This window comes from Vipera ursinii (genome assembly GCF_947247035.1).
Source record: "Vipera ursinii genome assembly, chromosome: 1".
NCBI classification, from domain to species: domain Eukaryota; kingdom Metazoa; phylum Chordata; class Lepidosauria; order Squamata; family Viperidae; genus Vipera; species Vipera ursinii.
In genome coordinates, this window is record NC_139512.1 from 41,830,358 (window position 1) to 41,852,162 (window position 21,805).

General features: G+C 39.7%; 2 protein-coding genes across 4 annotated transcripts in view; both read left to right on the forward strand.

Moving 5' to 3' along the window:
• Positions 1-2,492, forward strand: part of TRIP11 (thyroid hormone receptor interactor 11) — a 43,295-nt gene extending 40,803 nt beyond the window's left edge. For all 3 annotated transcript variants that reach the window (XM_083379486.1, XM_083379484.1, XM_083379485.1), the window contains exon 20: positions 2,134-2,492. In XM_083379486.1, the coding sequence (XP_083235612.1) occupies positions 2,134-2,345 (212 nt within the window). In that variant the 3' untranslated portion in view covers positions 2,346-2,492. The remainder of the gene's footprint in view (positions 1-2,133) is intronic.
• Positions 2,493-10,231: 7,739 nt separating this feature from the next.
• Positions 10,232-21,805, forward strand: part of FBLN5 (fibulin 5) — a 60,441-nt gene continuing 48,867 nt past the window's right edge. Inside the window, exons 1-3 of the mRNA XM_083379495.1 lie at positions 10,232-10,436; positions 14,549-14,603; positions 14,864-14,915. Of these exons, the coding sequence (XP_083235621.1) occupies positions 10,420-10,436; positions 14,549-14,603; positions 14,864-14,915 (124 nt within the window). The 5' untranslated portion in view covers positions 10,232-10,419. The remainder of the gene's footprint in view (positions 10,437-14,548; positions 14,604-14,863; positions 14,916-21,805) is intronic.

The window sequence follows — 21,805 nt, forward strand, 5'->3', positions numbered from 1 at the left end:
AGAGCTGGAAGGGACCTTGGAGGTCTTGTAGTCTAGCCCTCTGCTGAAGCAGGAGAACCTATATCATTTCAGACAAGTGACTGTCTAGTCTCTTCTTAAAAATCTCCAGTGATGGAGCACCCATGATTTCTGAAGGCAAGCTGTTCCGCTGGTTAATTGTCCTCACTGTTAGGAAGTTTCTCCTTAAATTCAGGTTGGTTCTTTCTTTGGTCAGTTTCCAACCGTTGTTTCTTGTCCTGCCCTCTGGTGCTTTGGAAAATAGTTTGATACCTACTCAAATACTGGAATACTGCTATCATGTCACCCCTGTTTCTTCTTTTCTTTAGACTAGCCAAACCCAAGTCCTGCAGCCATTCTTCATATGTTTTAGTCTCTAGGCCTTTGATCATCTTAGTTGCTCTTCTCTGAACTTTTTCCAAAGTCTCAACATCTTTTTTGTAGTATGTTGACCAAAATTGGCTGCAGTATTCCAGGTGTGGTCTTACTAGGGTTTTATAAAGCGGTACAAATACTTTGTGTGATCTTGATTCTATGTCTCTGTTTATATAACCTAGGATTATATTAGCTTTTTTGGTTGCTGCTGCACACTGCTGGCTCACACTGTTGTTGGTTTTAAATTATTGTAGTAAACTTGAAAGATTTCCAGTCTGAAACCTTATCTTGAAAGTTTGCATTTTCAGTCATTTATGTTTTATATTCCTTTTGTTCTCTTGTTACTGTTAGTACAATAGTGAAAGTGCCCTATTTTGCTTGGCGGTCACCCAATTTTCTCGTCTGGGTAAACTTTTTAAAAGACAAGTTCTATTCCAGGAATTGGATTGTTGCCTTATAGAACTAGACATATATTCTCTATCCCTTAACAATTTGGGTAATTAAGATTACTTTTTATATTAAGAGTAGATTGACAACCACAAATACATTTCTCAGATCAATTCCTACAAATGAAAGATTTGTGATTAGTATTTGTGAATTCTGTTTGTGTGAAGGAAAATAAAGTTTCTATTCAGATTTTTGTAGAGAAAATAAAGGTAAAGGCCTCATTGGTATACATACAAATACAGACTCAGGGTTGCAAACACCTGAACTTGTCTATAAAATACCATATGTACATTGGGTAGTAGAGGTAGTGCCAGTTCTTGAAGAAAGAATTAGTCCTCGTTGAGGTTTTGTTGAAATAATTCCTGGATAGACAATAAATACGTTGTTGCACTTTTGAAACTAGAAAACTGACTTGGTTTCATTGGTAAGACATTTGGACCAGAAAATGGACAGAGAAAATCCAACAAACACACACACACACACATAAAAACAACCTCTGATTGTCTCGGATCTCTGAATGGCATTGTGTTAAAAATAACTTTGACATGAAAATGTGCAGATTCCAGAAGCATATAATTACTAGTTTTGAAAAGTCTAGATAAATGAGGATTCAGACAGTCCAAAATTAAATTGTTGGCCAATGTAAGTGTTGTGTTAACTATCAGCATCATTGTACAATCAATTTTTCATCCATTTCATAGTGATAGAATAACCAGAAGCATTTAACATTAACTTTACATTTTTCACAAGGTCTCAACATTACAAAATTACAATTCATTTTCATAATGAAATTTTATAGGATTATACTTTTAATGATATTTTGTGGAATTCACTTTTTCGTTATTATTATTTCCTTTACTTCACTTATTTATATGCTTCAAATAGCTGTAAAACAATGGTGCTTTATTGTGATTTGCCTATAGTATTTATATGAAATGCATATTGTTTTTGACCCCCATATTTTTAGTGCTTGGAAAATCTATAGAGGCATTTCTTCTCGTCCTCCCCGCCCCCCGGCTTTCAATTAATTTATTCTAAAATTGATCATTTATGTGTTATCATTTTGGATTTATTTCTTTATATTTTGCATACCATCCTCAATGTTCAAATAAAAATGTGAGATATAAACTACATAAATAATAATATATTATTAATGTCCGCATGTTAAACCTTTAGAAAGGATTAAGTTGATCTTATGATGGACAGAAGAACAGCATACGTAATTGTAAACTGAAAACAAAACAATTGTGAAGAATGTCTTGTATGTTGTTGAATAGTTAACTGTATTATTGTGTTTTTTATTAAATGCTACAGGCTCTGGAACCAGTCGAAGACCAGATGTAAATCCATTCCTTGCGCCTCGATCAGCAGCAGTCCCACTCATCTCTCCAGCTAATCTTGGAACTAGCAGATCTGGGCATCTGCTAATGAAATCCATTTCAGATGCCTTGCCTACCTTCACCCCAATGCCAGTAGCACCTGATGCTAGTGCAGGTGCAGTCTTAAAAGACCTATTAAAGCAATAGACCTGGATGGATTGAAGAGGAAAGCACTTTAAAAATACTATACTGTATTGATCACAAAGAGGCCTTTTGTAAAAAGTTGTTAATTTTCAATAGCTCTAAAAGTAAACCATTGTACAGATAAAAACAAAAGAGTATTGGAGATTTAAACCTTTTATTCATAATTCTTCAACTATGCAACACCAGTTTCTACATACTGCTCTCAGTCTAGCCACACATTTCCTCCTTTCCCTTTCCTTAATAGGCATCTGCTGTTGGTGTTATTTTAATGTGTCTATGTATAAATCCAGTTCAGTTGTGATAGAAATAGGTGGTTTGCAAAACCCATCTGGTTTAGTAAAATACCACTGTAGCTATTCCCTCTCACACCTTAGAGGGCCCGGAATGATCAGACAGGAGCTATCTTCTGTTGCGTGTGACATCCCAATCTGTGCATTCAGTCAGATTCTGTTAAATGAGGAACTGCATATTATCCAATTACTGTATCAATCTGGAACACTTTTATGTTTGGAATTAGATCAAAAGAAATGATAAAGGAATGTGAATCAACTGATCAACTGTATTTGGGGAGGGTAAAATATTCAAAACAAGATCACATATCAGTGTCATCTCTGGATGGCTAAGTAACACTTGGCTGAGAGAACATATACATTAAGAAGGGCTAAGTTTGTCTTCATTCTCTCTCTCTCACACACACACACACACCATTCTTGAACTCTGACATAATTGGTTGCAGAAGAAAATGCTTTCTTAAAGTTCCATAAGAACTATAAATGCTATTCTTCATTTTTTGTGCAAAATGCTTCTTAATTCTTATTTATGAGTTACACTTTCAAATCTATCACCATTGAGGAGTTCATGGACATTTTTCCGTTTTCTGCAGACCATATTTAGTGGTTGACCACTATTTAAGAAACCTGATATGTAAATTCATGGTGTAAGAATGTTTAACATAAAGTACTGTAATGAGTTAAAATGTATATTTAAGAGATAATCATTTATATTCATAAGTTTCAGTGAGAATTTAAGTATGAATACATGTATAAAGCTGCAATGAGGGATGATGCTTAATCCAAATATGTAAATAAGCCCAAACAAGGAGAAATAGATTTCTGCAAAACTAGCTGTACAGACTTGTTCTTTCCCTTTTGGAGCAATTGTTTCAGACCCATCACATTTTTACAGTGTGTCTTTTTCCCATAAAACTATTTATGGCATTATTCTTATGGTTAGGATTAAATGAAAATTTTACATCAAATCCAGTTAGTTATTCTTACTGTCAAATGGCTTATATCAGTGGAAGAGGGGTGTTTACCTCCCCTTCCCCAAACAGGCCCCTTATGTTTCAGAAAGTATAATGGTGGAGTAAGTGGGACCGGGATGGTGGTAGTGGTGGCACAAGGGAAAGGAAATAGAAAGTGTTGAAAGAACAATAGTTATGTAATAAAACCTTGCATTTGGGGTGGGTGGGGTTTTGAATTTAGAGCCTTTTTTTCTGCAGTGTTTATTTTGTCCTCTGCTGTTTGAATTGATATTTAAGTATAAAGTGAATCATGAGAATATAGTTAGATGCTTCCAAATGCATGGGAAACGCCTTTTGTTTCTATTTAGAATTCCACATCCTTACAAATTTGCCAATGTTTCAAAACTGTCGGTTAATATTTGCTTTTTTTCCCTTCATTTTCATAAAAGAAGTTTTCATTGTTTCGGGTTTTTTTATACATTGGAAGAGGATGTTTTATTCCAAACAAAAAGTCAAGAATGGACTGTAGTTTAGGAACTTTATATCAATGTCTGAAAAGTTAATTCTCAATATTAATTCATAAGCAATTTTTACTATCGCTATACATTTTTCCAATAGATTTCAAAGATATTTTCTATCTTTTGCATACATTTTTATATCAAAGATTTTTAGCATAATGTCCAGATTGTTTATTGCTTATGACTATAATAGATGGTACCTAAGAACAACCAGAAGCTGCACACACTAATGGTTCTGCATTTATATACTAGTTTTTTTTATAGAGAATTCTGTATATTTCATATTTACACATTGCAGATAAATTAATATGGGTACAAATTCAGGTTGTTGGGATATCAGCATTCCTATTTATTCTTTAAAGTGTAATTCATAGACCTTACCATTGTCAAGAGGGAGATGAAAGCTTTACAATAGTTTAAAAACTAGCAGAATTTCTAAGATGACAAATTGATTTATGGAGATTGATTTATCCTTTGCACACAATTCAGTGCATACAGTCCTTTATTACATATAGTTCAACTTGTTACCTAATACCTTATAAGAAACCATTATTTAGAAGCATTAAACGAAAATACTAAAATAAGATTGTGGCTATATTTATATTAAAGATAAATTTTCATTTGTCTTTTTCAGAAATAATGCTTTTTCTATCATGAAAACACAAGACTTGGTATCATTAGATCAGATCTTTGCAATCCTAGTTCTAGTACGTTCATTTTGCTTTGAAGAAATTCTAGATATGCAAACTTATGTCTGATTGTGGCTCAGCACTACTACATAATAATGCTCATTCTAATTGAAAATGATACAGATGGATGACTTTCTGGATTCGTATCTGTGAGTGTGCAAATACCTATCATACGTAAATATTTGGATTTAAATTTAGGTGCATATCCATAGGGAATGTGTATGTGGTAATATATAACAGAAAACCTCCAAGATTCCTTCCAACCTTGTGATTCTATGGTAATAATCAGAAAATCAGGAGAGCTTGGAATTATAGTCATTTTCCCTTCAGATAAGAAACAGCGGTCTGCATTTATTGCCAGAATTAAGACAAAATTATACATGTGCCTTATAAGTGCTTTTAAAGGTGAGATCATTTGAATGTGTTACAAAACAGTTGCACTAAGCAGATGAGGTCCAACTCGTGTCAAATGATAGGTTAGTCCTATTATTTGATCTCATTTCCTGTTTTTTTAATTGTTTGGAATGATTGGTATGACTAAATGTTAGTATTACCTGATGTTGCCTATTTATATTTGGCATCTTCCTTGTGTTTGTTAATTTTACTGAAAGATAAGATAAGAAAAAATAATTGAAGATGACATCTGTGGCAGTTAGAACTCTAGCAGTAAAAGAACAAAGGATAATAAATATATCTATATAAATATAATCCATATAAGAGATAGATGGATGGATGGATAGATAGATAAGATAGATAGATAGACAGACAGACAGACAGACAGACAGACAGACAGACAGACAGACAGACAGACTCATCCAACACTGGAAGAATTAATCCTCTAATTATAAATAATGTTTAAGAATCTCTGGTAGACAATCTAATAAATTAATAAGTGTTCATAACTGATTTATTTTTAAAATTGTACATCCTAACATGAATGAAATTATATTGAAGCTTGAGATACACACAAGGACACCACACACAGAGACACAGTAGTATTTGCCATACAGTGGGATTTATTTATTAAATTTATATGCCGCCCATCTCATTGTCAAGTGACTGATTACACTGCAGTTGTATATAATATACATCTAATGAGCTGTATTTAATTGGGAATAAATTTGCATGGTATGCTAACTATGATTTCCTTACTAAAAATTTCTGGGTTCATACAACCAGTTCAACTGAGAAAAGCAGCAACATGAGACCAGGCTCTGAAGACCCATTTTGCCCCATGAAACAGTGCCTAATGCAGGGCTTTTCAAATAGTAGATGGGGATTGATTGTTTTTGGTACCTGTTTTGTGGCCCAAACGTATAAATACTATACATAATTTTAAAATGTAAAAATAAAAGAATACAAATTCTTTGTGATGAAATGGAGTCAGTATTTGACTGCTTTTTCAGGTAAATGTGAATATTTTAAAAATTCAAAATAAAAGAGAATTTCTCAAAATGCATTTTAAGGTAGAATTATAGTAAAATTCAATTAATGAGTCAACTTATGTCTCCAATTATAATGCTTCAGTAGTGGCTTGATTTTCTGCATCAATAGTGGTTGTTAATCCATAATTTATTGGCACCAGTCGGAGGAAAATATTAATTTAAGTTTGAAGTTAGCACTAAGAGAAGTTCTTTGTTACAGAAATCACAGCCAAAGTACTCATTTCATCACATTACTCATAGAATTTAGTTGAAGTGCATAATGATTTAAAATTTTCTCCTATTGACTATTGTTAATAGGAGTCCATAAATGAAGCTTTTAGATGGTTGTTTCAGTATTTTCATGAACAATGAAAATATTAAATTAAATGTTTTGTAATTTCAGGTTTAACTCACATAAAAAGTGAGTATGTCACACATCCCACGTATGTTAACAAAATTAAATTAAAATCACAAAACCTATCTTTCTATTACTTTTTTTTTAAAGTGAATAGATGATTCTTTATTACAGCCAAAGGCCAAAGATACATTAGTAAATGATAATACAGTCAACCAACCAAAACCTATCTTTCAACTTCAAATATTTTGACTCATGGAGGATGTAATTATTTTTTCAAAGTTCATCTAAAATGTTTCTTTTAGATAGTCATTGCACATCCCAGTGTAAAAAGAAAACTTCATCATTACATCATAACACTTTGCACAAAGCAGTACACGTTATGAAATATAAAATATGAGATTTTATATAATTCATAAAACACACATTTTTAAGAAGTATTCAAAAGTGAGGGTAAAGTTATCACAGTGTTTCTCTGCAAATAATAAGAGTGCAATCATACACAGCCTAGGACTCTGCTGTCACTTCAGTCCAGACATTGTTCAGTCCAACACTTATAGTATTTTCTAAGTTACTATTGTTTACAATAATAAATTTGTCAATTAGCCTAAAATGATTTCAGCTGCTCTTGTTGGAAGTAGTTTACCAAAGACAAGATCTTCTTGAATGGAATTTTTATAATCATATATAATGAAACACCTCAACATTGCCCGTGTTTACTGTATCAATGTTTTCATCTACTTGTGGTGCAAGTTGTCTCTATAGTTGGAACCTTGCAAAAGACACAGCAGCTTTGGTAACTTAAACAGAAATGCTTCAGTCACACTCTTGTGTGCTGTGAAGCACCTTATTATCATTGTTTGCATAGATTTATTATGCAATTTGTGGCATTATAGATATTGATTACCTAGGAAGTATGGTCAGTGATGATGGAATGATGATGATGGGAATACAATATTTGCTTAACCCTGCCTTTGTGCAGGGTGTGAACTCAGTCAATATGATACATTTTCCATATATCTCCCTCTGTGCCACGTAGTAACCCAGCCAATAAACTTTTGTACTGTATGCTGCAAATACGTTAGGGTCTTTCTGGAGGGGAAGAACGGGGTTTGTATTAGCACAGGTTCCCAACCAGGGGTGCAAGACGATATTCCAGGGGGTGCGAAAAACTGGGTTTTCAAAATTATAGTGTATATGCATAATTTGTTACCGTTATTTTAAACTTTTGTAAGGGGTGTGAGAATATATCAGAAGTGTTCTAGGGGTGCGGGGTATAGAAAAGTTTGTGAGCTGCTGGATTAGAAGATAAATCATGTGATATAGGTCTACCATATCAGGATTCCAAAAATCTGAGGAGCCTCAAGTGGCAGCAAAGAAACACAGAACACCACCACCACCACCACCACTATGTAATGGACAGATTTTAGCAATACATATATGGTAGTTCTAATGTGATGTTAATCCTGCAAGGAAATGCTCACCTGCCTCCATTTTGGTGAACTGAAGTTTTCATCTAAGTATACTCTTTGACACAGGGAGCATATAGAAGAAAGAATCCAAAATGGAATTTTCAACATTTAGGGTATAAAAGTTCCTCAAACATTTAATTTGTTGCATATTTTGAATAACATACAATACAGTAGTTATAACTGACCCTTGAAGAGGCAATTGACAAAGTTAACCTTCTAACACAGGGGTCTCCAACCTATGGGCTGCGGCCTGGTACCAGGCTGCAGTCTGTTGGCCACTGGGCCCCGCCCAGTCATGGTAGCACTACCACGTTGGCACTAGCAGCCCCATTTGCACATGCGCTGGGACGCTACCACCACTGCTAGCATCACGTGGGCACCAGCGGCCCATTTGCATTTGTGTGTGTGCACCATGGGTGCACACAGCCCATTTGTACATGCACGTGGGCAGCAACACGTGCCCTGGGTGTGCACAGCCCACTTACGCATGCACACATACTCTAGCACCACTGTCATGCTCATGCCTGTTTGCGCACACGTGCGTGGACCGTGCATGTACATATTTCCCTGCTGCTCCCTTCCTTCCGCCAAGCTGGAAAGGTTGGGGAACTCTGTTCTAACATATCAGTTGCATGAAGCCATTTCCCATATGTTCTATTGCCAAGAAATGGCTGATATTGGAGAAGAAAACGAGCCTTTTAAGAGATTAATTATTTGTAACTGTCGAAATTATTCAGCTTAGACAGGCTCCTCCTGCAGATAAGTTTCATCCTAAATTAGTAGAATGTCACATACAAAGAAGGAGGAGAGATAAGACAAGAACAAAGGAGCTATTAATCATAAAGCTTCAGGGTCGGAAAGCATGTGGCAAGACCCGCCCTATCAACCAAGTCTGGAAAGGAAGGATGTGGTGTAATTCTATGGACAGGTATACAGTAGTGGCCAAAATTGTGGAAACCTTTTGGGAAAATTGTACAGTAGAAATGCCACCTTTGGTTAAGTTTCCACCAATTTTTCTTCTAATTTCTTTATAACTGTAGCCTTTATAACTTAATAATACTAGTTTACATTGCTTTCTGGGTAACCAGTCAACTCTTTGCACCATTACTTTAATTTTATTACGTTTTACAAGCTCACTAAATGAAAGAACCCACAAAAGCTAACCAACTTGATAGCGGTCACATAACACACTGACAAATGTCCTCCTCTCAGCTTCAATACATGACATCAGTAACTGAACCCTACTGTGATCTGATTGGCTCATTGCCAAAACAAGATGACACCTGATTGACTCTCTAAACACTCATCCTCATTGCCTACAATCAGATGAAGGTAAGCTTCCTGATATCAACCTAAGCAAGTTGCGCTTCTTTTTTTTTGGTTATTTGCCTATAACTTTTCATAGAATACAGTACACATAATTGAACAAACTTTGTTGCATTACATTCTTGATTAAATTATCTTTCCATTTTATGGCACTACTCCAAAAAAAAGTGGTATTAGCCATCAAATCTCAAAATACACTTTTCCCAAAAGGTTTCCACAATTTATGCTGAACTAATTTTGGATGTGAGGTATAGAGGTGGTCCAGCCTTTGCAAACGCTTCAGTAAATCTTGTTTTGCTTCCCAATGCCTTTGGAGTTGAATTTTATTCCTCACAGCCTCAAGTAAGGCCATTTTCAAGAAGACTTCCACAACCTGATGCCTTCCAGATATGCTGGGGCTACGATTCTAGAATTCCCAGGCAGTCAAGATTCTAGAGGAACCACTCAATATTTGCAGATCTCTCTAAAAGATCTTGATAGAAGTTGATTGCTCATGCCAGTGTTGCCAGACCTACAGTACGCTGCTTAGGAAGTGGTCCCCTTGCTTTTATTTATTTCACTTTATTTTTCATCTGACAGGCTTCTTAGGATTGTTGTAAGGAGTCTAGCCAGCTGGTGAGTTCTCTAATCTAAACCAGCTGTCCCTAAATTGAGGCCTCCCATTTGCATTGTTTTAACATACTTAGAAAATGAAGTATTCATTTTTAACATTCCTCCTCCAATTGGTTTAATGCTGAATTACAGAAGAGAACTAAGCAAAACCAGGTGCTCTTGCTGTATTCGCTCCAGTGTCTGAGGAGGAGCAGACCTCTCTGATTCCCTTCCCTCTCCTCCCCTCCCTCCTCCTTCCTTCCCCTTCTTCCCCTCATTCTTTCTGTCTCTCTTTCTCTCTCCCCGTTTCTCTATGATTTGGCCTTTCATTCTCTGGAAATTAAATGATGGTGGGTCTGAAGTTCTAGCAAAAGATTTAATGTACAAAAGCATTTTTAGATATTCAGCTGTACGGGCATTACTGTTTTACCTCCTTGGCTTTATTCATCAGTTTTGGACATGACAGCATTTAAAAGGTATGTTCTCTGTGTTACGTTACTATTTTGTTTCTTTTTGATAGTTTGCTGAATGCAATTTCTGAGTCAACTACTTAACCTATACATCCCATTATATTTGAAAGAGATTGTGTGGGAGAGGGGAGGAATAATTTTATTCCTTTAGTATTATGCAGATCTAATATCTGACAGCCTCTTTGTACTGAATCCAGCTGTTTATCACTGGAGTCATTTACAGAGTCTATGAAAAGTTTTTGTGCAGAAGTCCATCAACATTTATTGTAGATCAAAATCAGTTTACAGCAACGGAATGTTTAAAAAAAATATTTTCCACTAATTTGCTGTTGACTAACTCAATTCCTCCTGAGAGAACTGAACAGACATATCATATGCTGTGACTATTATTTTTCCCCATGAAGATAACTATCTTGAAGTAGTTCCAGACTGCACTCTTATAGGAGGACATTTCTCTTATTTTGCAAACTAGGAAAAAATTGCTGGAAAAAAGAGGAAGTAACTGGATTGGATTGGTTTTTATATTGCTATTTAGTGTTTCTATGGCTTTGCTCAATGTTCTTTGTAGGGTTTCATAAAGGATAAATCAGAATGTGCAGTTTAGATTTTGAATAGAAGACATAACAGAAGAAGAGATACAAAAATAAGGGGGGAAATATCTGTCCTCTTCAAGTTACGAGCTATTAGATTTATTTTCCCTCAGGTATGGCCTGTCTTTTTTCTTTTAATGCCTCTGAAAATGATTCCCTCTCAAGCAGTAGACACAACTAATAGAGTTTTTCTATCTTAGAAGGGGAAATTATTTAATGGCATCAGGCTGGCTATTATAGGAAAGATTCTGGATTCAGGAGAAATTTTTCCTGCTCTAGCACAGTAATTATTTATCTTCTTATGTTCTAGTCATGCATGCACTCAAAGTTCTTATGAGACGTGATTCTAATCCATATATGTTTGGAGTCATTGGGGGATGTGAATATGTTTTTCAGGGTGCCCAGATTGGCTGCAATGTCCGGTTGAATTAGATACTAGCTGTCACTTATACCAGTGTTTTGTTTTTCCTTTTTCCTTTTTTTGTCCTGTGAAATGACTCTTCCTTAACAGAACAGAATAATGAGAGTTGGGAGGGTTCTAGTCTAACCCCCTGAACAAGCAGGAAACCCTATACCAGGGTTAGGCAACCTTGGCTCTTTTATGACTCGTGGACTTCAACTCCCAGTATTCCTGAACCTGCTATGCTGGCTCAGGAATTCTGGGAATTGAAGTCCATGAGTCATAAAAGAGCCAAGGTTGCCTACCCCTGCCCTATACCATTCCAGACAAGTGGCTGTCCAATCTTTTCTTAAAAGCCTCCAGTGATGGCGCACCCACAATTTCTGAAGGCAAGTCATTCCACTGGTTAATTGTTCTCACTGTTAGGAAATTTCTCCTTAATTCCACGTTGCTTCTCTCCTTGATGTTTCCATCCATTGTTTCTTGACTTGCCTTCTAGAGTTTTGGAAAAATAGGTTTATCCCCTCTTCTTTGTGGCAGCCCCAGTGGCAGGAATCAAATATGTGAACAACCGGTTCTCAGTGTGGATGCTGCTTCCAGAAGTCCATTCTGGGCCTGGGTAACAAAAAATTAGCTACCGGTTCTGCCGAAGTGGTGCGAACCAGCTGAATCCCACCACTGGGCAGCCCCCCAAATATTGGAACACTGCTATTATATCATCCCTAGTCCTTCTTTTCATTAGACTAGTCAAACCAATTCCTGCAACTGTTCTTCATACGTTTTAGCCTCCAGCCCCCAATCATCTTTGTTACTTTTTTCTGCACTCTTTCCAGAATCTCTACTTCTTTTTTATAGTATGGTGAACAAAACTGGCTGCAATATTCTAATTGTGGTCTTACTAAGACCACAATGTTACAATCTTCCTGTGGAATACAATCTTCCTTTGGGATATGCAGTCTGCCTTTGAACTTGCACCATCTCTCTGGAAAGATTTTAAGAGAAAACAAATACAGCGAGACACGATAGATGATGCAGAAAGCTCTCCCAGACAGGTGCCTCTGATTACGTCGGGACTATAACTCCCAACATCCTTACCCATTTTTCCTGATCAGATTCTACTGTCCTCATACAGGTTGTCATCCTGTTGAGTGAGGGGAACCATGGGGTTTTCCTTGGTGAAAAAAAAATACAGTCAGAGGACCATTTGGATCAGAAAAAAAAATAGCTGGAAAGGGAAGGATGACAGCTCTTCTGAACTGCAGCCACTTTTCTCCAGCAGTTTTCCTCAATGTGGTACCCTCTAGAACAGGGGTGTCAAACTGCTGGCCCATGGGCCGGATGCATCATAGCGAAACTGCACCCACCCTATTGCCGGCAATGGCAAAAAGTGGTGATATGTCGTGACGCATCACGTGACGTTGCAAGTTTGACACCCCTGCTCTAGAATGCTCAGACTATAATGCTGTGAATTTCTGACCAACAGGATACTTGAGACTTATAGTCCTAATATCTCTAGAAAGCGCTGCTGCCAGAGGCTGTTCTGTTGGAGATCCTGGTTCCTCAGATACGGGGAGCAAACTGTGTACATTATGCCTCTGAGCTGCCAGTCTCTTGACTATTTGAGACCTGATTTCAGTCTCTGTTATATATAACATTTATACTCTATATAATGTGAAGCCACCATAAATAAATAAACACACAGCAAAATAACAGAGAATGATGAAGAGTTAGTGTTCCTGGCAATTTCAATCTCTGTTATTCTGCCATTTTGTTCGTTTGTTTGTTTTGATTATGGTGCCTAAATCTATGCTGATTCCTGGCATCTGTCTGGACTATCCCTGCAGTTTACCTGGCAAGACTTTTCAGAAATGGTTTGCCATTGCCTTCTTTGTAAGGCTGAGAGAGATTGACTGGCCCAAGGTCACCAGCTCGCTTTGTACCTAAGGCAGAATTCAAATTCGTGGCCTCCCAATTTCTAGCCTGATGTCTTAATCACTACACCAAACTGATTCAGCTCTGCTATGTTAGCTCTAAATTACTGCAGGTATTGGTATATATTGTCAGAATGCAGTACATTTAGCTCATGGCTGGGAAGCCCTCCAAGTTTTTGTTTCGTTTTTTACATTTTTTTTAATTCTGCCTTTATTGTTTTTATAAATAACTCAAGGCAGAGAACATACTTAATACTCTTTCCAACCCCCCCCCTTTATTTTCCCCACAGCAGTTCAAGAGGTAAATTGGGCTGAGAAAGAGTGGCTGCCGCAAAGTCAACCATCACAGTCTCCTGTTTTCCCACGGGATGGTAAAAGGTTTAGAGTCCCAGGGGTAGGCAACCTTGGCTCTTTTATGACTCGTGGACTTCAACTCCCAGAATTCCTGAGTCAGCATAGCTGACTCAGGAATTCTGGGAATTGAAGTCCACGAGTCATAAAAGAGCCAAGGTTGCCTACCCCTGGTTTAGACTAGCAGAAATCCTCCATCCCCCTCCCACTCCTGTGGCAACTTAGAACAAGGGAAATGGCTGCAGCCATTGTTGACAGTACCTTAACCAGACAAAACATATGAAGAATGGTTGCAAGAACTGGGTAGGGCCAGTCCAGAGAAAAGGACTAGGGGTGACATGATAGCAATATTCCAGTATTTGAGAGGCTGCCACAAAGAAGAGGGGGTCAAATTATTCTCCAAAGCACCAGAGGGCTGGACAAGAAACAATGGATGGAAATTAATCAAGGAGAGAAGCAATCAGGATTTAAAGAGAAAATTCCTAACAGTGAGGACAATTAACCAGAGGAACAGGTAGCATTCAGAAGTTGTAAGTGCTTTATCACCGGAGGTTTTTAAGAAGAGACTGGATAGCCATCTATCTGAAATGGAATAGGGCAGTGGTGGGATTCAGCTGGTTTGCACCACTTCGGCAGAACGGTAACTATTTTTTTGTTGCCCAGGCCCAAAATGGACTTCCAGAAGCGGCATCCACACACAGAACCAGTTGTTCCCATAGTTGAATGCCACCACTAGAATAGGGTCTCCTGTTTGAGCAGGGGTGTGGACTCAAAGACCTCCAAAACTATTTACTTCAAATCACCACAGCAAATACCCATATAATAACTTTGTTATACCTCTTGCAGGTTAATGCCCATTTTCATGGCTGTTGGCTGCCTCATTAGTCATGGAACAACACAGGTGAGATACAGACTGTGTGAGAAATAAGGGAAAGGATTACATGGGCTGGCATAGGGGAAAGAGAAAAATGACACAATATTAGATTCATTATAAACTTTACCAAATATAAAAAATGCATGTGGCTGTGTCATCTCATCTTGGTAGCTGGTTTTTTCATGTCTATTGCTACCAAGGGAAAAAGAAAAGCACGATATTCCCTCTGATTTATAATTTTGCATTCTTCCAATTGTTCATTGTTTAATCTTTTATTTTCTGTTTAGCAACAATGCTCAAATGGGTTTGAGATGGATCGCACGTCAGGCCAATGCTTAGGTAAGATTTTGATTGTACCCGTTCCTATCAGCTAACAATGTACCACATGATACAGTATAAGCTGTGTGCGCTGGAAGCTTTGGGTTATATTTATATTTCTCAATATGAAAAAGTATGATTTATTAATTACATCTTCAAATGAATATGACTAGATTCAACTCATTTAATTGGAACTGACCATGAAAGGGACATGGTGTCTCAGTGAGTTAGGATGCTGAGCTTGTCGATCAGAAGGTCGGCAGTTTGGCGGGTCGAATCCCAAGTGCCGCATAACAGAGTGAGCGCCTGTTACTCGTCCCAGCATCTGCCAACCTAGCAGTTCAAAAGCACATAAAAATGCAAGTAGAAAAATAGGGACCACTACAGTGGGAAGGTAACAGTGTTCTGTGTGCCTTTGGCGTCTAGTCATGCCGGCCACATGACCATGGAGACGTCCTCGGACAAGCGCTGGCTCTTCGGCTTTGAAACGGAGATAAGCACTGGCCCCTAGAGTTGGAAACGACTAGCACGCATGTGCCGGGGAACCTTTATCTTTACCTTATGAAAGGGAAGAATCAATGTCTGGATTGCTGAATTTGAAATACAACATCCAATGTGGCTACAAAAAGATTAATTTTGAAGTCCTGCTTTATAATAAAGAAAATAAAACAATGAGCAAAATGTAAATAGGATTGCTGCTATTGAAAGTCTGCAGTGAAACTATTAAATAGAGATATAGAACTAAAATATTATGGAGTTTATGGGAAAATATTTATCTGTTTATTAAACAGATTTATATAGCTGCCCAAGTTACACACAATGATTCTGGATGATATACAACATTATTTATTTATTTAAATTTATATGCCGCCCTTCTCCCTGAGGACTCAGGGCGGTTCACAACAATAAAAATTAAAAAACATAGAATTATTTTTTTTTAAAAAGAATTAAACAATAAATGCAAAATTACAAGGCAATTTAATCTGGTAAAAAGCCTAATTAAAAACCGTAGTCAGTCCAGGCCCGCTTGTTGGAACAACCAGGTCTTCAGGTCACGGCGGAAAGACCGAAGGTCAGGGGCTGTCCGCAGCTCCGGGGGCAGTTCATTCCAGAGGGTCGGCGCGCCCACAGAGAAGGCTCTCCCCCTGGGGGCCGCCAGCCAGCATTGCCTGGCCGATGGCACCCTGAGGTGGCCAACTCTGTGGGAGCGAACCGGGCAATTGGAGGTTGACAATGGCAGCAGGTGGCCTCGCAAGTACCCTGGGCCTAAGCCATGTAGGCCTTTAAAGGTTACTACCAGCACTTTGAATCGCACTCACAGGGTAACTGGAAGCCAATGCAGCTCACGCAGGAGTGGTGTAACATGGGAGTACCGAGATACTCCTATAAGCACCTGCGCGGCCGCATTTTGCACCAGTTGAAGCCTCCGGGTGCTCTTCAAGGGCAGCCCCATGTAAAGAGCATTGCAGTAATCCAGGCGAGAAGTGACGAGGGTGTGGGTAACCATGCATAGGGCATCTCGGTCCAAAAAGGGGTGCAACTGGTGCACTAGGCAAACCTCTGCGAAGGCCCCCCTGGTCACGGCCGTTAGATGATCTTCCAAATTAAGCTGTGAATCCAGGAGGACACCCAAGTTGCGACCCCTTTCTGAGGGGGGCAATACCTCCCCCCATCAGAAGAGATAGAACTTGTTGGACAATACTTGATGCCGGTATCCACAGCCACTCGGTCTTGGAAGGGTTAAGCCTGAGCCTGTTCCTTCCCATCCTGGCTCACACCGCCTCCAGGTACCAGGACATCACGTCAAGGGCATCACTGGGTTGGCTCGGGGTAGAGATGAACAACTGGGTATCATCCACATATTGGTGATACCGCACCCCAAAGCCACAGATGATCTCACCCAGCGGCTTCATATAGATGTTAAACAGGAGGGGTGAGAGAACTGACCCCTGAGGCACCCCACAACTGAGGGGCCTCGGGGTAGATCTCTGTCCCCCTGCCAATACAAACTGCGAGCAGCCCGAGAGGTAGGAGAACCACCGTAAAACAGTGCCTCCCACTCCCAACCCCTCGAGCCGTCGCAGCAGGATACCATGGTCGATGGTATCAAAAGCTGCTGAGAGATCAAGTAGGACCAGGACAGAGGAGCAACCCCTGTCCTGGGCCCGCCAGAGATCATCCACCAGTGTGACCAATGCCGTTTCCGTGGGTCTGAAACCAGACTGGTATGGGTCCAGATAGTCCGCTTCATCCAGGAATTGCAGGAGCTGACGCACCACAACACTCTCAACAACCTTCACTACAAAGCGAAGGTTGGAGATAGGACGGTAGTTATTCAACGAGGCTGGGTCCAGAGCAGGCTTCTTGAGGAGGGGACTCACCACCGCCTCTTTTAAGGCGGAGGGGAAGACACCCTCCATCAAAGAAGCATTGACAACTGCCTGGAGCCAGCCCCCTGTCACCTCCCAGGCAGCTGAAACCAGCCAGGAGGGACATGGGTCCAGTAAACAAGTTGTAGTGCTCAGTCTACGCATGATCCTGTCCACATCATCCAGAGTAACAGGGTCAAACTCACCCCAAATGGTATGATCAAGGCCTGCCCTCTCCACTCCGCCAGATTCCACCCAGTCGGAGTCTAAGCCAGTCCGGATCTGAGCGATTTTGTCCTGCAGATACTGTACAAATTCCTCAGCCCTACCCTGCAAGGGGTCAGCCCTCGGTGCCTGATTAAACAGGGAGTGGGTCACTCTAAACAGGGCGGCTGGGCGGTTATCTGTGGACGCAATGAGAGCGGAAATGTAGACACGCTTTGCCGCTTCCATCGCCACTAGGTAAGACTTAAGATAAGTTCTTAGCTGTGTTCGATCAGATTCCGATCCGCTGGACCTCCAACAGCTCTCTAGGTATCTTTTCTGGCGCTTCATCTCCCGGAGCTCCTTGGTAAACCAGGGGGCCACCCGGGGTCTGCGCCGGGTCAGAGGCTGCAAAGGCACAACTCGATCCAAGGCCCCAGCAGCCGCCCTCTCCCAGGCTTCTACTAAGGCCTTGGCAGAGTCGTGGGCAAGGGAAGCAGGAATTGTCCCAAGCTCTGTCTGGAAACTTTCAGGGTCCATCAGGCACCTGGGGTGGAACCACCTGGTCAGTTCCGCCTCCCAGCGGAAGTCTAGCCAGAGAGGAAAATGATCGGACCATGACAGGGGTTGGATGATTAAATCCCCCCTACCCAGATCATTAATCCACTGCCCAGAGATAAAAACCAGGTCGAGTGTGTGCCCTCCATTATGGGTCAGGTCCTGAATTATTTGAGTCAGGTCCATGGCTGTCATGGAAGCCATGAACTCCTGGGCCAACTCAAGATGCCTCACCCACGGAAGGCAGATTGAAATCCCCCAGAACTATAAGCCTGGGGAACTCAATCGCCAACCTGGACAAGACATCGAAAAGCTTAGGCAGGACCGATGACACGAAGCTGGGAGACAGGTACGTAATCAATAGGCCCAACTGAACTCCAGGACCCCACTTCAAAAGGAGAGACTCACACCTGCCTATCTGAGGGACAGTGGCCACTCGCAGACAAGGACTCTCCCTAATAATAACTGCCACCACCACCCCCGCCCCTGCCCTGGGCCCGCGGCTGGTGAAGCACCCGGAAACCTGGTGGGCATAATTCCGAGAGAGGGACACCCCCCTCTTGGCCCAACCAGGTCTCTGTGATGCAAGCCAGGTCCATGTTCTCCTCCTCAATAAGAACCTGTATGAGGGGAGTTAAAAATCTACAGTTTAACCCCCCCCCCCAACCCTCACAATAGCCACGATGGCAATAACACAATCAGATAAGCTACCGGTATTTATTAAACAAATTTATAGAGCAATGTATTTAGAGAGTACATTGATTCAGATGCAGATCAGATAGAATAGAATAGAGCTGGAAGGGACTTTAGAGGTCTTCTAATCCAGCCCCCTGCTCAAGCAGGAGAACCTATACCATCCCAGACAAGTGGCTGTCTAGTCTCTTCTTGAAAATCTCCAGTAATGGAGCACCCACAATTTCTGGAGACAAGCTGTTCCACTGGTTAATTGTCCTCACTGTCAGGAAGTTTCTCCTTAATTCCAGGTTGCTTCTCTCTTTGATCAGTTTCCAACCATTGTTTCTCATCCTTCCCTTTGGTGCTTTGGTGAATAACGTGACCCTCTCTTCTTTGTGGCAGCCCCTCAAGTACTGGAATACTGCTATCGTGTCTCCCCTATTTCTTCTTTTCTTTAGACTAGCCAAACTCAAGTCCTGCAGCTGTTCTTCATCTCTTTTAGTCTCCAGGCCTTTGATCATCTTAGTTGCTCTTCTCTGAATTTTTTTTCCCAAACTCCCAACATCTTTTTTGTGATATGGTGACCAAAATTGGTTGCAGTATTCCAGGTGTGGTCTTATGAGGGTTTTGTAATGCAGTAGTAAAGCAGTCTTGCCCAATCTGTACTTATACCTTTGATTTTTCCTGACTAAATGTACAATTTTACTTTTCTCCACATTGAAACTCATGTTGTTGGATAGGTACCATTGTTCAAGTTTGTCTAGATCTTTTTGGATCCTGAGTTTGTCTTCTGGGGTGTTGGCTACCCTTGCCAGTTTGGTGTCATCTGCAAATTTGATGAGTTTCCCTTCAATTCCCTCATCTAAGTCATTTATGAAGATATTGAAGAGTACTGAGCCTAAGGCAGAGCCTTGTGGTACCCTGCTGCTTACTGTTTTCTTCCTTCATCACATCAGTCCCACTTTTAAATAGTGGAATAATTCAAGTAATGCCAATATGACATAAGTGTTTCTAAATAGTATTTAGCATGCTTTGCTAACTTAATGTCCCCCAGATGTATGGCCTACATGTCTCATTATCATTTCCAGCCAGGCACAATAAATGTCCATCCTGTTTACAAGTGATGGCAGTTGTCATCCATGACACTGGACAGGGAAGTTTGTCATAGGAGTATAGAAGAGTTAATTCTCTGAAACAAGAATGCAAAGCCTGAAACTCAAGGATCACAGCCAGAAGAAGACCTCTAAACAGTATGGCCAAATCATAATCATTTTACAACAGAAAAGGAAAAACTGGGAAATAATTGTTTGAAAATATTTAATTAAAAGTATTGGTGATATCATTTAAATGTCAGTTTTATTAAATCCAACTCATTTTTTTTCCTGGTCCATCCACTTCTGTCTCTCAATGATTTTTGGAGTACAATCGTTCAGAGGCAACATTTGACTTCTGGGTCACTTTGGCCCTGCCTGAACAATGCAAGAGGCTTGGTGGTCTCCTCTCCTAATCATCCAACCATTTCAGCCATGTTTACAGTCCGCCCAGCTGCTACAAAGGAGTTTTGGGAAATTGCAGCTTCCTCTTTCTCTTCATCCTCGTTATTGTTGTTATTCATATAGGCATCTTTATTTGCCATCAAAGATAAATCAAACAGAAAAACAAATTTATAAAGCATTATTCAACTCTAATAGGAGCTAATCTCAGCCAAGGATCATGCTGAATAAGCTATTTCCAGGGTTTTGCAGCAGTTGCCCAGAATCTGCTATTCTATGAGTTATGTGATAAATCATATCCTAAAGGGTCAGAATGGCTATTATTCTGTTTTCACCAGTGCATATCTCCTGCTGTGGAAAAGACGTCATGATTCTCAAATGCTAATGCTGCTGCATGTTATATCCCAAGCCTTTGCATTCTTTCTCTCAAAAGGGACACATAGATGCACACATATTCAAATAACAACATAGCCCTATTATTCTAAATGGGAATAACCTTTGTTCTCCAAAATGGCTGTTGCTGTCCGATCTTATTCATCGGTTTGTTTGTGCATTTCTGAAGTCAGTTTACACTTTAGTACTCTGTGAAAGTGCCGAAAATGTGGCTGAGAGCTAGCAGGAGAATTCAAATGAATTCTTGAGAGTTCAAAATTTTGCACTGATATTTACACAAAAAAGAATATAAGGCGCGTGGAATTCTAGAACAAGAGCCAGTTTCTACAGCCAAATCAAACCTTTGCTGTCTTCGGGAAAAAAAGCCAGCCTAAAACACGTGTGCCAATGCTGTGACTTGAACAAGAAAAGGTTGTCTTTTTTGTAATTAGAAATAAAAGTCTAGGTTAGAGGAAGAAAATGAAATCAGAACATTTCTACTTTTACTGAAAACAAAACAGCAAGGTAAGATGGATTTTTACTCAGCAGATACCAAAATAGGGTCAATTTGGTCTATGCCTTAATACTGTGTATGGGGTGATCACAGCCAACTAGAACTATTCACCAAACTATGGTTTTCCAAATTTTGTCTTAATTTACAAATCACACATGCCAAAATGAAACATTCCACTTTATGAAAGGTAGATCAGTCTAGGACTGAGGATAAATTTTAATCTGACCTTTTGCATAAAACATCCACATTGACCTAATTCAGGGGTAGGCAACCTTGGCTCTTTTATGACTCGTGGACTTCAACTCCCAGAATTCCTGAGCCAGCTGCCTCAGGAATTCTGGGAGTTGAAGTCCACGAGTCATAAAAGAGCCAAGGTTGCCTACCCCTGACCTAGTTCTTATACTTTGTTAAGATAAGTCATCTATCCATAGTGTACTAAATCCATCATAGTTAGGTTTGCACAATATGATAAGATATGTGGATACCTTGGTGCTCTTTGATCTTGGATGTTTTCTTGCAGATGTTTCTTCACCAAACTAAGTAGCATCATCAGTGCTAGTAGGGAGTAAGGTAGCACTCTAGAGTAGCAATGTCTGCAAGAAAACAGCTAAGCTCAGAGAGCACCTAGGACCCCACAGTTCAACCGTGAGCTACAAATATTCACTTCTATGATAAGATATAAATCTGATTAAAGCAATAATGTGTGGACTCATGCAATATATTAAG